Source organism: Lagenorhynchus albirostris, chromosome 17 (genome assembly GCF_949774975.1).
Source record: "Lagenorhynchus albirostris chromosome 17, mLagAlb1.1, whole genome shotgun sequence".
NCBI classification, from domain to species: Eukaryota; Metazoa; Chordata; class Mammalia; order Artiodactyla; family Delphinidae; genus Lagenorhynchus; species Lagenorhynchus albirostris.
Window position 1 is genome coordinate 44,898,904 of NC_083111.1, and position 16,443 is coordinate 44,915,346.

At 34.5% G+C, this 16,443-nt stretch overlaps 1 protein-coding gene and 1 pseudogene across 12 annotated transcripts in view; one reads left to right on the plus strand and one right to left on the minus strand.

The window, feature by feature from the left end:
- The window catches only part of VPS13B (vacuolar protein sorting 13 homolog B), a 793,535-nt gene that overhangs the window by 2,392 nt on the left and 774,700 nt on the right, over positions 1-16,443 (plus strand). For all 12 annotated transcript variants that reach the window (XM_060128467.1, XM_060128455.1, XM_060128456.1 and 9 more), the window contains exon 3: positions 13,223-13,366. In XM_060128467.1, the coding sequence (XP_059984450.1) occupies positions 13,223-13,366 (144 nt within the window). The remainder of the gene's footprint in view (positions 1-13,222; positions 13,367-16,443) is intronic.
- Positions 11,778-12,875, minus strand: LOC132508050 (heterogeneous nuclear ribonucleoprotein A1-like; annotated as a pseudogene).

A 16,443-nucleotide genomic window follows, 5' to 3' on the forward strand; every position in this document is an offset into this window, starting at 1 on the left:
GCCTTTCCCTGTGCTATTGGCTGTTTGTATATCTTCTTTGGAGAAATGTCTGTTCAAGTCCTTTGCCCATTTTAAAAAGTTTTTTTTGTTACTGAGTTGTAGGAATTATTTATATATTCTGGGTATCAATCCTTTATCAGATACGATGTGCAAGTATCATCTCCCATTGTGGGTTGCCTTTTGACTCTGTTGATAGTATCCTTTGAAGAACCAAAGTTTTAAATTTTGATGAAGTCTAACTTACAACTTGTTCTTTTGATGCCTGGGCTTTTGGTGTTATATCCAAGAAATCATTGCCAAATCCAGTGTCATGAAGCTTTTCCCCTTGTTTTCTTCTAAGAGTTTTATAGTTTTAGCTCTCACATTTAGGTATTTGATCCCTTTTCAGTTAATTTTTGTATGTGGTACAAGGATCCAACTTCATATTGTTTTGCATATGGCTGTTCAGTTTTTCTAACATCGTTTGTCGAAGACTGTCCTTTCGCTACTGAATGATCTTGGCACCCTTCTTGAAAATCAAATGGTCATTGATAGGAGGGTTTATTTCTGGGCCCTCCATATGATTCCATTGATCTGTATGTCTGTCTTTATGTCAGTATCACATTGTTTTGATTACCATGACTTTGTAGTAAGTTTTGAAATCAGGAAATGTGAAATCTCCAACTTTTTTCCTTTATTAGTTTTAACATTTTTTAAATTTAATTAAAAATTTTTTTATCGGAGTCTAGTTGATTTACAATGTTGTGTTAGTTATGCTGTACAGCGAAGTGAATCAGTTATACATAATACATATATCCACTCTTTTTTAGATTCTTCCCCCATATAGGTCATTACAGAGTACTGAGTAGAGTTCCCTGTGCTACACAGTAGGCCCTTATTAGTTATCTGTTTTACATATAGTAGTGTGTATATGTCAATCCCAGTCTCCCAATTTATCCCTCCGCTGCCCCTTACCAGTTTTTTAAATGTTAGGAAAAATTAATCATGAAGTCATACTAGTTAGGAGTTTTCTTAGTTGGAAAGTTTTAATTCCTGATTTAATTGCTTTAACAGATATAGGACTGTTTAGATTTCTGTTTCTCCTTTTGTTAGTTTTGGTTAGTTACACTTTTCAAGGAATTTCTCCATTTCCTCAAAATCAGCAAACAATGGTGTGGGCCTAACTTTGTAAATAAAATTTTATTGGAGCCCGGCTATTCTCATTCGTTTACATGTCGTCTGTGGCTGCTTTTGCAAGCTAAAACGACAGGGTTAAGTGCTGGAACAGAGTCTGCATGGCTTGCAAAAGCCTGAAATATTTACTGTCTGCTCCTTACTGAAAAAGTTTGCTTGCCTCTGCTCTGAGTTGTCATATTTAAGCCATAAAGTTGGGTTTTTTTGTTTGTTTTTCATTTTAAAGTTGCCTTAAAAAAATCTAGGAACTGTTATGATATCCTCTTTTCAATGCTTGTATTAGTAATTTGTATTTTCATTAGTATTGCTATGGCTTTATTAAAATTAGTCGAAACCCAACTTTATTGATTTTTCTATTGTATTCCTGCTTTCTTTGTAATGTATTTCTTTTCTTTTTTTAAATTTATTTATTTATTTACTTATTTTTGTCTGTGTTGGGTCTTCTTTGCTGTGCACGGGCTTTCTTTAGTTGAGGCTAGCAGGGGCTACTCTTTGTTGCGGTGCGCAGGGTTCTCATTGTCGTGGCTTCTCTTGTTGCGGAGCATGGGCTCTAGGCATGAGGGCTCAGTAGTTGTGGCTCACGGGCTCTAGAGCACAGGCTCAGTAGTTGTGGCACACAGGCTTTGTTGCTCCGTGGCATGTGGGATCTTCCTGGACCAGGGCTCAAACCCGTGTGCCCTGCATTAGCAGGTGGATTCTCAGCCACTGTGCCACCAGGGAAGTCCCCGTAATGTATTTCTGCTCTTATTTTTTTTAATCATTTCTTTTTTTTCCTGTTTCTTTGGATTTGATTTGCCATTGTTTTCTCTAGCTTCTTGAGGTGGAAGCTTAGGTTATTGATTTTCTTCAGCCCTTTTCTACTCTAATATGTGCATTGAATACTGTACATTTTTCTTTAACCATCTATTTAGCTTTATCACCACAATTTTATATGTTGTCTTTTCATTATTATTCAGCTTAAAAAATTTCATTTTGATTTTTTATGTAATCCGTGGGTTATTTAGAAGTGTGTTGCTTAATTTCTAAACATTTAGCGAATAATTATCTTTCTGTTATTGATTTCTAATTTAACTGCATTGTGGTCAGCACATTCTCTATGATTTTGATCCATTATAATTTATGACTTAGTACATGGTCAAAATTTTATTTTTGTAAATATTCCATGTGTAATTGATGAGACATGTGTATCCTACAGTTGTTGCTTTATTCTTCCATAAATGTCAGTTGCTTCAAATTGGTTATTAGAGTTCTTCAAATCTTATAAATCCATATGGATTTTCATTGTCTGCTTGTTCTGTCAGTTACTAAGAGAGGTATGTTAATGGTTAACATCTCCAACTATGATTGTGGATTTGTCTACTTCCCTTTTATAGTTTTGCCAACCTTCACTTTATATACCTTGAAGTTACATTGTTAAGTGCATACAGATTCAGTACGGTGATACCTTATTGTTGAATATACTTAAAAAAAATCATTCTGAAATATGTCCCTCTTTCATTCACGCTAGTAATTCTTTTTGCCTTAAAGTCTTTTTAATTATACTCTTTTAAAAATTATTTCAGTTGCTTCTCTAAAGATTACAAAGTGGATATTTGACTTATTGGCATCTACCTTAAATTAGCATTCTTACCATTTCCTGAATAATCTTACAATAGTTTAACTGCATTTGCCCTCTTCCTCTCCTGCCTTTTTTGGTATTGTGGTCCTTGTTTTTGTTTGTTCAGTTTGGGTTAGCTTGTTTAGTTTGGTTTAGTTTGTTTTTCTGCTGCCTGCAGGTAGAAGCCTAGGTTATTGATTTGAGATAGTTCTCTTTTTCTACTATAGACATTTACCATTTACAGCTCTACGTTTCTTTAGCTGCATCCTATGAATTTTGGTATGTTGTGTTTTTATTTTCATTCAGTTCAAACGTTTTCTGATTTTCCTTGAGATAGCAGTGTATTTTTGCAGATGTTGGATGGAATGGTTTATAGAGGTAAGGTCTAAATTGGTTGATAGTGTTTTTCAGGTCTTCTATATCTTTGTTGATTTTCTGTCTGTTCTGTTTATTATTGTAAGTTACTGAATTATTTCTCTTCTCACTTTTGTCAGTTTTTGATTTTTGTATTTTGGGGCTCTGTTGCTATGCTCATATGTTTTATATTTTTTTTAAAAAAATTTTATTGGAGTATAGTTGATTTACAATGTTGTGTTAGTTTCAGGTGTAGAGCAAAGTGATTCAGTTATACATACACATATGCTCATTCTTTTTCAGATTCTTTACTCATGTAGGTTATTACAGAATGTTGAGTAGAGTTCCCTGTGCCATACAGTAGGTCCTTGTTGGTTATCTATTTTTTATATGGTAGTGTGTGTATGTTAATCCCAAACTCCTAATTTATCTCTCCCCACCATGTTTCCCCTTTGGTAACTGTAGGTTTGTTTTCGAAATCTGTGAGTCTGTTTCTATTTTGCAAATAAGTTCATTTGTATATATTTTCTTCTTGAATTTACCCATCATTATAAAGTGTCCCATGTTATCTTTAGTAACAGTTTTTTTTCTTAAAGTCTATTTTATCTGATAATAGGGTAATTACCTCTCTTATGGTTACTGGTTGCATGATACATGTTCTTTTCTTTTTCCCCTCAGTACACTGCATTTTAAACTATCTTACCACTTTTGCCTTGTGTTGTATTTCTTCAAGCCTGGTACCACACTGTTTGAAAGTTTTACAGACATGTTATTTGGTTTCAACAATTCTTTAAAATTTCATCTGCTGTATTTTCAACCTATGACTGGGATAAACTGTTTTTAATTGTTACTTATTTGCAATGGAGAACACTCATATGAAAACCAGGGGAAAATACTGCTGGAAATTAAGATCATAGAAATTAAAATTCTTTATATGCCTAAAATAGAATACCATACCATTTCCCTAAATAGCAAGCAAATATGGTGATTTGATGTATTCAAGGCAAGAAACTGGATCACATGACTTCCTGGGATCTTGTTTATTAATTTTTTTATTACAGTGTAAAAGACATATAGTGTTATATTGTTTCAGGTGTACAATGTAATGATTTGATATTTGTATATATTGCAAAATGATCACCAAAGTAAGCCCAGTTAACACCTGTCACCATACATAGTTAAAAAAGTTTTGTTTCTTATGATGAGAACTTTCAAGATTTACTCTTAGCACCTTTCAAATATGGAATACAGTGTTATTAACTGTACTCGCCATGCTGTACATTATATCCCAGGACTATTTAAATTTTATAACTAGAAGCTTGTATCTTTTGACCACCTTTACCCATTTCGTTCACTTTCCACCCCATTGCCTCTGGCAACCACCAATCTGTTATCTGTATCTATACAGAAAAATGAAAAAAAACACACCTTTTTCTTATTTTCAACCTATTTGTGTTTTTTTAATCTAAAGTATGTCTCTTGTGGAGAGCATATAGTTGGATCTTACTAGTTTTTAAAATCCAGTCTGACAACCTTTGCCTTTTTTTAAAATTAATTTTTGTTGGAGTATAGTTGCTTTATAATGTTGTGTTAGTTTCTGCTGTATAGCAAAATGAATCAGCTATACATATACATGTATCCCCTCTTTTTTGGATTTTCTTCCCATTTAGGTCACCATGGAGCATTGAGTAGAGTTCCCTGTGCTATATAGTATATTCTCGTTAGTTATCTATTTTATACATAGTATCACTATCCCAATCTCCCAGTTCATTCCACCCCACCACCCTTCACCCTTGGCATCATTTGTTCTCTGTGTCTCTATTTCTGTTTTGCAAAGAAGATCATCTATACCATTTTTTTAGATTCCACATATATGTGTTAATATACGATATTTGTTTTTCTCTTTCTGACTTACTGACTTCTCTCTTTCTCTTTCTGACTTACTGACTTCTCTCTTTCTCTTTCTGACTTACTTCACTCTCTGTGACCGTCTCTAGGTCCATCCACATCTCTGCAAATGACCCAATTTCATTACTTTTTTATGGCTGAGTAATATTCCACTGTATATATGTACCACATCTTCTTTATCCATTCCTTTGTTGATGAAAAGCCCTCAGATTGGGAGAAAATATTTGCAAACGAAGCAAGTGACAAAGGATTAGTCTCCAAAATATACAAAAAGCTCATTTAGCTCAATGTCAAAAAAAAAAAAAACCAACCCAATCAAAAAATGGGTGGAAGACCTAAGTAGACATTTCTCCAAAGAAGACATACAGACGGCCAACAAACACATGAAAAGATGCTCAACATCACTAATTATTAGAGAAGTGCAAATCAGAACTACAGTGAGGTATCACCTCACACCAGTCAGAATGGTCATCATCAAAAAATCTACAAACAACAAATGCTGGAGAGGGTGTGGAGAAAAGGGAACCCTCTTACACTGTTGGTGGGAATGTAAATTGATACAGCCACTATGGAGAGCGGTATGGAGATTGCTTAAAAAACTAAAAATAGAACTGCCATATGACCCAGCAGTCCTACTACTGGCAGTATACCCAGAGAAAACCGTATTTCAGAAAGACACATGCATCCCAGTGTTCATTGCAGCACTATTTACAATAGCCAGGACATGGAAGGAATCTTTGCCTTTTGATTGGAATATTTAATCCATTCACATTTTGTTTTTATTCATATGGTTGGATTTCTGTCTACCATTTTGCTATTTTCTGAGTGTCTCATGTCTTTTGTTTCTCTCATAATCCTTTGCTACTTTCTTTACTATTAAGTAGATATTTTTTAGTATTGCATTTTAATTCCTTTGATTTTTAATTTGAGTTATTTTCTTAGTGGTTGCTTAGAGGATTACAGTATGCATCTAATTTATCACAGTCTATTTGAGATTAATGCTGACTTTATTCCATTAAAGTACAGAAACTTTCTCCACTATAGCTTCATTTCTTCTCCCTCCTTTGTGGTACTGTTTTCACATATATTGCATTTCTTTGTTATAAACCTAATATATCAACGTTATAATTGTTTTTTGTGATTGCCTTTTGAATCAGAAGAAAAAAGAAGAAAACATTTATACTGTGTTTTAATAATTATCTACATATATACTTTTATTAGTGCTGTTTGTGTGGCTTTGAGTTACAATCTGGTATTGCTTCCTTTCTGTCCAAAGAACTTCTTTTAGTATTCTGTTACAAAGAATTACCTGAGACTTTATTTCGGTATGCCTTTATTTCACCTTCATTTTTGAAGTATACTTTTGCTGGATATAGGATTTTTGGTTGATGGTTATTTTCTTTTGTTATTTAAATATATCATCTCACTGCCTTTTTGCCCTTATTGTTTGTAATGACAAGTTAGCTTTTAATCTACTAAGAGTTTTCTTGTATGTGACAAGTTGATTTTCTGTTTCTGCTTTCAAGATTTTCTTCTTGTCCTAGGCTTTCAAAGTTTTTGCTTTGATATGTCTGGGTGTGGATTTGCTGATTCTTCTGCCAGCTCAAATCTGATGTTGAGTTCTTTCAGTGAATTTTTAATTTTGTTTATTGTATTTTTAAACTCAAAAATTTCTATTTGTTTTTTTTATAATTTCTATCTCATTCTTGGTATTCTCTACTTGATGAATCGTTGTGGTCATATATTCCTTTAATTATTTAAATATAGCTTCCTTTATTTCTTTGAACACATTTATAATAGATGTTTTGAAGTCCTTGTGTAGTAAGTCCTACATTTGTGCATCCTCAGAGAGAGTTTCTATTGACTACTTTGCATGCTTTTCATGTTTCACAATTTTTAGTTGAAAACTGGGTGTTTTGGATAATATGCTTTAGCAACTCTGCATTCTGATTTCTTCTCTCTGGGGATATTTGTTGTTGCTATTGGTTTATGTATTTGTTTAGTGCCTTGCCTGGGCTAAATTTGTGGTGTCTGTTTCCTCTGCAGTGTGGCCTCTGATGACTGTGCTCATTTTTTTTTTTTTTCTCCCCCAATTCTTTCTGTTTTTAGGCTTGGCTTTCTAGGGATTACCCCTGGGTCACTATAATTGAGTCATCAGCCAGTGATTGGCTAGAGGTTGTTTAAACTTTTGAACCAATAAGGCTTCTGCTCTTTCGCATGGGACATATACATGTACTAGATAATGCTTTCAAAGTTCAAGGAGTTTACGGATCTGATCCATGTTTTTACTTACTCTGTTTGCAAGGCTTCTTGGTCAACCAAGGATGAGTAGATTGTTAGGGGTCTCTCCAGTGTCGTGTCGTCTAAGTAAGCACAGCCTGGCACATACATATAGCTTTCCAGGTTACCAGGAATACTGAGGTCATAGCAAGGCCATCTTTGGCTGTCTTGTTCTCTGGATTTCTCTGTTAATTTTCTGGCTGGTCTTCTGTCTAGTTTCTTGCACCAACTGCTGTTGTGACCTCAGGGTAGCCTTCCCTTATTGCCCCTGAGATTTCTGTTGTTTTTAATAACTTTGTCCAGTTTTGTCACTGCTTTCTGGGGAGAGGATTTGCCAAACTTCTAACTTAGAATTCTTGAAGTCCTGTCTTACATTCATTTTTATTTTGTGGTAAAAAGCATATAGCATAAAATTTACCATCTTAACCATTTTTAAGTGGATAGTTGTGTTAATTATATATATTGGGGTGGCCAAAAAGTTTCTTTGGGTTTTTCCATAATGTATTACAGAAAAACCTGAATGCACTTTTTGGCCAACCCAATACATTGTTGTTCAACAGATCTCTAGAACTTTTCATCTTCCAAAACTTAAATTCTGTACCCACTGAAAAACTACTTCCCTTTTCTCTCTTCCCCCAGCCCCTGGCAACCGCTGTTCTACTTATGTGTCTGAGAATTTGACTAATTTAGGTACATTATAGAAGTGGAATCAAACAATATTTATCTTTGTGTGACTGGCTTATTTCATTTAGTACAATGTCCTTGAGGTTCATTATATGTTGTAGCATATGACAGAATTTCCTTTTTAAAGACTGAATAATATTTCATCATGTGTATATACCACATTTTCTTTATACATTTATCTTTCAATGGACATTAGGTTGTATCCACCTCTTGACTATTGTGAATAATGCTGCAAAAAATATGGTTGTACAAATATGTTTTCAGGATCCTGGTTTCAGTTCTTTTTATTTTGTGCTCAGAACTGAGATTGCTGGATCATATGGTAATTCTGTTTTTAATTGTTTGAAGAATCTCCATACTGTTTTCTGTAGTGGCTGCACTATTTTACATTTTCATCGACAGTGCACAAGGGTTCTACATTCTTCATATACTCACCACACTTATCACTTCCTGTTGTGGGTTTTTTTTGGGATAGGTGCCATTATAACAGGTGTGAGATGATATATCATTGTGGTTTTGATTTGCATTTCTCTGACAATTAATGATGGTGAGCATGTTTTCCTCTATTTGTTGGCCATTTGTATATGCTTTTTGGAAATGTCTATTCGAGTCATTTTTAAAATTGGATTATTTTTAAAATTGGATTATTTGTTTTTTTGTTGTTGAGTTGTCATAGTTCTTTATATATACTAGATTTTAACCCCTTATCAGATAATATGGTTTACAAATAGTTTCTCTATTTTTAAAATTGGATTATTTGTTTTTTTGTTGTTGAGTTGTCATAGTTCTTTATATATACTAGATTTTAACCCCTTATCAGATAATATGGTTTACAAATAGTTTCTCTCATGTGGGTTGCCTTTCCACTTTGCTGAGTGTTTTCTTTGCTCTGTGGAGGTTTTTAGGTTTGATGTAGTCCTTTTCATCTATTTTTGCTTTTGTGGCCTGCTATATTCATTTTTCAAGTATCCCTTTTTTCTGTGTGAGAATATTTTTAAATTGCTTACCTAGAATTATATTTATGAGAGCTAGTCAATCCTCTGAATTTTTCATTACTATATCCTTTGTGCAGCCATAGATATTCTGGTTTTAGGGATGTATTTTTCACAATGTATTTCTGAGTAGTTACAAGTAAATAGAATATTTTTAAGTTGTACAATATATTTTGAGAAGGAAAAGGAATGAAAAGAAAATCATTTCTTTGTGGTTACCTCAGGATGATCCATTTATTATAACAGTCAGCATTTTCTTTTGCCTTTTACAAGGCATAAATGTGTTCTTATTTGTTTATCACCACAACTCTGTGATGAGGAAATGGAAATGATCTTGCTTTATAGTCAGATAATTAATAAGTGTTGAACTTCAGTTGGATCTCCAACATGGGCCATATGGTTCAAAATTCCATGTTTTAATGTAGAATGCTGCCTCTTGTGTTAGTGTTTTGTTAGTTATTCAGATGATTAGTAGCATTCTGGTGATACCAAGGTCTTGAGTTTGGTTCAGGTGTCTTTTAACTTCTCCCTAAGAAAAGCCAATTTGTGCCCATAGACTGCGGTTTTGGTAGCCATTTCACAAACGTATCATTGTTACAGAAGTCAAGGGTAGAGATGGAGATGTCATTGGAACATTATCCAAATGGATGTATAACCAATGGAAATGTATTCAGTGCTCATAATGAAAGTTAGGTGCAGTATAGTTGTTGATAAGAGGAAGGGCTCTGGCATCATAGTTTCTGGTTTTGAGTCACAGAGCTCCTAGCTGAGTCATTTTTGAAAGTTAGTTGACCTTTCCATGCCTCAGGTTTTTTATCTGTAAAGTGGGTATAATAGTATTTACTTTTTGGGGTACTTACAAAGATTAAATTTTGCATGCAGGTAAAGTGCTTAAAGCAGTGTGTGGTACACAGTAAGTGCTCAGTAAACATTGTCTTCATTATGGACACTGATCAAAATATAATCTGTTCCATTGATTAATGCTGGGAGAAAGTACTGCATCTTTAAAATTAATGAAATAATGAGAACTGTTTAAAAATTGTGACATTCCATTAGAATAGTAGAAATAGATTTTTAGTATTCTGCCCTTTAAAAAAACTTGTGAAGACATAAAGGAGGCTTATACGTTTGTAATAATAAATAGTTAGCATCTTTATATTGATTGCTCTTTGAGGAAGACAGTGTCCTAAGTGCTTTATATAAATTAATTCATTTAATCCTCAAACACACTATTATTATCCAGTTTTACAGATAAAGAAACTGAGACACACATACTTTAATACAACTTGCCTATTGTCATTGTGCTAGTAAGTAGCAGAGGTAGGATTAAATCCACTTGTGCTGGCTCTAGAGTTATTGGTCTTAACCACTTTGCTGTACTATCTGTATATATTTAGCTATATTGCTACTATGTTGCTAAACCAAGTAGGTGGACAATTCTTAGATGAATGAATAGCTTTATATTTATCTTAACTTTCACAAATAGAGTTACAAGAATGTGATTGAGATATAGTCCAAATACAAATTTGTTTTTTTCTTTTGTTGGTTTGTAACATTTTATCTGAAGGTGAAACAATTTAGTATAAAGTGATTGTGGTAACATTTACATTTTCATTTCTAACTTTTTTTTCTTTTTTTGAGAGGAGGTGCCTTTTTTTTTTTCATCTTTACTGGAGTATAATTGCTTTACAATGTTGTGTTAGTTTCTGCTGTACAACAGAGTGAATCAGAGCTATATGTATACATATATCCCCATATCCCCTCCCTCTTGAGCCTCCCTCCCACCCTCTATCCCACCCTTCTAGGTCATCACAGAGCATTGAGCTGATCTCCCTGTGCTATATAGCCGCTTCCCACTAGCCATCCATTTTACATTTGGTAGTGTGTATATGTCAATGCTACTTTCACTTTGTCCCAGCTTCCCCTTCCCCTGCTGTATCCTCAAGTCCGTTCTCTACGTCTGTATCTTTATTTCTGCCCTGCCACTAGGTTCATCAGTACCGTTTTTTTAGATTCCATATACATGCGTTAGCATACATCTAACCTTTTTAATAATAATGGAAACCAGTCAGAAAACACTTAGAATTTATGACCAAATAGTATCCAGGTACAATCTTTAATTAGGTAAAGCTCAATAAATTTTTTTTCTAAGTTGGTCCGTTTTTATTTTGTCAGGTCATTCTCCTATCTTTAATTCCATTCTCTTTAAACTTGCCTTACAATCATATTCTATTATTATTTCCATTTAGCAAAATAAGAAATAGAGGCCTACACAGGTTAAGTAGCTTATTAAATGTAACTTGCACAATAAGTTTTTGTAGTTTATCATTAACTATAGTTTAACAAGTTATTTGATGCTGCTTTTTTAAAAAAATAAATTTATTTATTTATTTTTGGCTGTGCTGGGTCTTTGCTGCTGTGCGTGGGCTTTCTCCAGCTGCGAGAGTGGGGGCTACTCTTTGTTGCTGTGCGCGGGCTTCTCATTGCAGTGGCTTCTCTTGTTGCAGAGCACGGGCTCTAGGTGCATGGGCTTCAGTAGTTGTGGCTCGTGGGCTCTAGAGCACAGGCTCAGTAGTTGTGGTGTATGGGCTTAGTTGCTCTGAGGCATGTGGGATCTTCCCGGATCAGGGATCGAACTTGTGTCCCCTGCATTGGCAGGTGGATTCTCAACCACTGTGCCACCAGGGAAGTCCATTGATGCTGCCTTTTTTTTTTTTTTAAAGACATTTATTCAGTGTCATGATCATGCAATCAACAGCATGGGTGCAAAAAAAAAAAAAAATCTACATTAAAACCCTTTGTTGGAATGCTTTATACTTTCCACAGAACAGAAACTAAAATAACCTGTTATACAGTTAGTCACAATTACAGTCCTTGAGTTTTTTTGCCCGTACACATGAGTATTGTCTAAAACGTGTTCTTTGTAGCACCTAGGCCCTGCCACCACTGTGCTTGGCTGAGTTCACAAATCTGTTGTAACCTGTAGCTTCCCTGTCACTTCTCTGGCTCTCCTCTCCTGCTAAGCTTTGTTTCCTGGCAGTAATTAAAACCTTCTGCCACTGCCATAGCTACTGCTGCTGCTGGAACCTCCATAGCCACCTTGGTTTCATGGTTCGGCAAAGTATTGGCTTCCACCACCACAGGGGCCAGAACTTCTGCTTCCAAAGTTTCCTCCTTTCATGGGTCCAAAATTTGAAGATTGGTTGTTGTAATTGACAAAATCATTGTAGCTTCCACTACCTCCAAAATTGCTTCCATCATTACCAAATCCATTACTGCCATCCCCACTGCCACCATATCCACCACCACTGCCGCTGCCACCAAAGCCACCTCGACCACTGAAGTTTCCTCCATGACCAAAGCTGTCATTCCCATCAAAACCCCCTCCACGACTACCACCAAAGTTTCCAGAACCACTTCGACCTCTTTGGCTGGATGAGGCACTAGCCATCTCTTGCTGAGATAGGGCTTTCCTTACTTCACAGTTGTGGCCATTCACAGTGTGGTGTTTCTGAATGACAGTCTTGTCTACGGAGTCATGGTCATCAAAGGTTAAACTGAAAGCAAAGCCTTCCTTTTTGCCACTGCCTCGGTCAGTCATGATTTCAATCACTTCAGTTTTCCCATACTGTTCGAAACAATCTCTTAGGTGATGTTCTTCAGTGTCTTCTTTAAGGCCACCAACAAAAATCTTTTTCACAGTTCAGTGGGCACCAGGTCTTTGAGAATCTTCTCTTGAGACGGCCCTCTTTGGTTCCCCAACTCTTCCATCCCTTATGTGGCCTTGTATTTATGGCTGCATCCACCTTCTCCACAGTGGCATATGTGACAAACCGGAAGCCTCTGGAGTGCTTGGTGTTTGGATCCCTCATTACCACACAATCTGTGAGCGTTCCCCATTGCTTAAAATGGCTCCTCAGACACTCATTGGTTGTTTCAAAGCTCAAACCTCCGATGAAGAGCTGCCTCAGCTGTTCGGGTTCTTTGGGAGACTCTGACTTAGACGTGACGGCAGTGGAGGAGGGAGACGTCAACGATGCTTGCTTGGCGGCGTCCACGGGCAGAAAGGAGTAATGTACCGAACGTATCTCGATGCTCTTTTTTGATGAAAAGTAATTTCCAGAATATTTTTGTGTTGGAAATTTTATTTTTCTTTTCAGAAAGTATTTTGGATATTAGAATGAAAAGAATATTAAGCACTTACTAAATTTTCTTTAATATTTTGTATTTTAAGGAATTGAAATTACCATTCACTTTTTTAAGTGGACATATTCACGAACTGAGGATCCATGTACCGTGGACAAAACTGGGTTCAGAACCAGTGGTAATTACCATCAATACAATGGAATGTATTTTGAAACTTAAAGATGGGATACAGGTAAGAAATTATTAAACCTAGTTGTTTATGTTAACCAATTTTAATAGTTATTTGATATTTTTTTAACTTTTGGGATGTGTCAGGTTTTACATAAACAAATCTTAGCTCGTACACTTAATTTTTTTTTTACATACCTATTAAAGTAACATAATTAATTGCAAAAGGGTTTTCTTTTTTTTTTTAACATCTTTTTTGGGGTATAATTGCTTTACAATGGTGTGTTAGTTTCTGCTTTATAACAAAGTGAATCAGTTATACATATACATATGTTCCCATATCTCTTCCCTCTTGCGTCTCCCTCCCTCCCACCCTCCCTATCCCTCCCCTCCAGGCGGTCACAAAGCACCAAGCCGATATCCCTGTGCCATGCGGCTGCTTCCCACTAGCTATCTACCTTACGTTTGTTAGGCAAAAGGGTTTTCTTAAATTTGGATAAAATATATCCTAATGGTTATTTTCATACTCATTTTACTTAATCTGATCATAGCCTTAATAGGGATTATGCATATTGCTTATTACCTATATCTGCCAGAAATGGGGCCTGATTGTGTCCAATTTTTAGGTGAAGGTTTTTGAATTTTTGCAAAGTGACATTTCTAAACAAGATAGAAATTTCTCAGGTTATTTTTTGAGAAGATGAAAATATATTGAATTTCCCTTCATACCTAATTTCATTGTGTCTTTGAGGTTTTGTCATCAGAAACTGATTTTTTTCTGACTTCTTTCTTTGACCCATGTTACATTTCTTTTCAGTGTTTTTGTTAAGGTATAATAGTGATTTTAAGGAGTTTCTACCAAAAATTTTCTAATCTAAGAAGCAAACAGGTCTGGGCAGCAGCATATTGTGATGAATTCTTCCACTTTTATCCTGTATAAAATTAGTATCTGTCTTTCATTTTTATTACTTTTTCCTTACCCCGTATTTAATTTTCAGTTTTAAGGAAGCCTGTCTAGATCAAGTGAATTGATGAGTATTATTAAGTTTCAATTTCTGTGAAATGAGTAAAGGTTATTTATAAATTGCTAAAATCGTTTCCTATTTACAGTAGATACTTTGAGTGTCATATGAACCTACTGGGCTCAAAACTGTTTTTCTTTCTGTGAAATCTCTAATTCCAAACCTTTATTATGCAATTTAACTTAACTAATGTAGTTCCTGGAAGTGAGTAGACCAATGCTATACTCTCATTAAAATTTATTTTGGGAACTTTAAATATCTGGGAGATTGATTTAGGAATCTGTAGATAGTTATGTGCAACAAAGTTTTATTTTACATTTATATTTGGTAATACTTAAATGGTTCTTAATCATCATCTGTTCCTGGAATTTAATTTTTTTTTAAGAAGTCTGGACTTGGTTATACCACCCATGCAGTGCTCCATATTAAGTGAAAAAAAAAAAAAATCCAGACACTAAGTGTTTTTTCAATGGGAAGGTGGAAGTTTCAAGGCCAGATGTCCCATAAGAAACACATTTTAAAAGAGGCAAATTACAACTAATTATAGAGGCTGCAGAAAAAGATTTGTAACACATGACTTAGTGTAACCTAGAACTAATATTTGATATTGGACCATGCAGATGGCTACTGCAGGAATGATCAGATTTCCTGCTTATATGGTATTTGAGACTTGAATTTTGTGGTGTGTACAGCAAAAGGTCAAGTGTCATGAATGTAAACCACTCTCAAAACAAGTATTTTTTACAGATGTTTAAAATTTTGAGGTAGAAAGGATTTTTGAAAATTGCAGTTGACATTTGGACAAATTATTCAGCATTGTACACCCCTGGAGAGTTATACTTGAGTTTATGCTAGTGATTGGAATTAATTTCTTAGTAAAAACATTATAGATGAAACACATTTTAAAATAGTTTATTTTCCTATTTTAAGCTTTGATTAGTATAATAGGAAATTAACTTAAAAAACTATATATGTGTTAGTAAAATTGAGTAAGCCCATATTTGATTTATATTATTTCAAATTATTATAGACGCACAATGAAGAAAAGACTTATTTTCTAAATAAAATTAGTGTGGATGGTAGGTTAAATGAAGGGGCCTTTTAGAGTTATAGGTATGAATCTGTTAAAAATAATATTGTATGAGAATGTAATGAAATGAAATTTAAAAGTTAGAAATCTGAGGTTTATTCAGAAATCATTATAAAAAAACAATATTGCTTAATTTCTTGATAAGAAGGCATGTGTAGTTTGTAAAGTTCAATTAAATTCTAACATTTGTTGATTTTTATTTTACTCGTCAGTGCACTGTAAAGCATTGCAAGATATTTATATAATTTCCACAAAAGCTACTTAGAAAATGAGATTTATAATGATTGTGACTCTTTTGATAATAGTTATAGTATACTTCCTTAACATGTCTTTGTGATCATTTTTAATTATAGAGACTTTTTTTGATGCACAGGTGACCAAGTTGTTGTGTTAGGTAAGGTAAAATCACCTTGATGTCCAGTCTGAATCAGTTTAATATATTGATATTTCACTTAGTAAATATGCTATTTACTCTGAGAGACATATCTGTGTCAGTCATACCCACCTTTAGATCCTGTAGATTTGAACTGTTTTCTTTTTCTTTTTTGGACTTGAGACACAGAATTTGATTCATGACACATTATCACTAGTGGTCCAGGTCTGACTTGTTTATTTAGCTAGTTTTGTCCACTCTAGGCTAATCTAATAAATACTTGTGGACCCAGCATACGGCTGAAGAATGAAAACCTTACCAGTAACTTACATTTAACTATGTGCTCCTCTCCTTTTGCATATTTTTGTTTATCCTCTGTGGGCCTCACCTGTAAACTAGGGCAAGACTTGCTACATAGTTCTTTTATTCTTTGATTGTGTATGCTTTCTCTGCTCATTGTGTTAATAATAAGTCTTGCAAAAAGCTTCTTCACCCTAAAGAGAGTAGTAAATTTATTTTTAAAGTACTAATTTATTCTGGCCTTTGTGCCACCTAGAAAGTAAACTTTCAAAATCTTTTGACCTAATAAATGTAACCATTTGTAAGGCTCTTTATAGAAGTGATACTTGTTATTCATAAAAACAAACTTTAAAAAA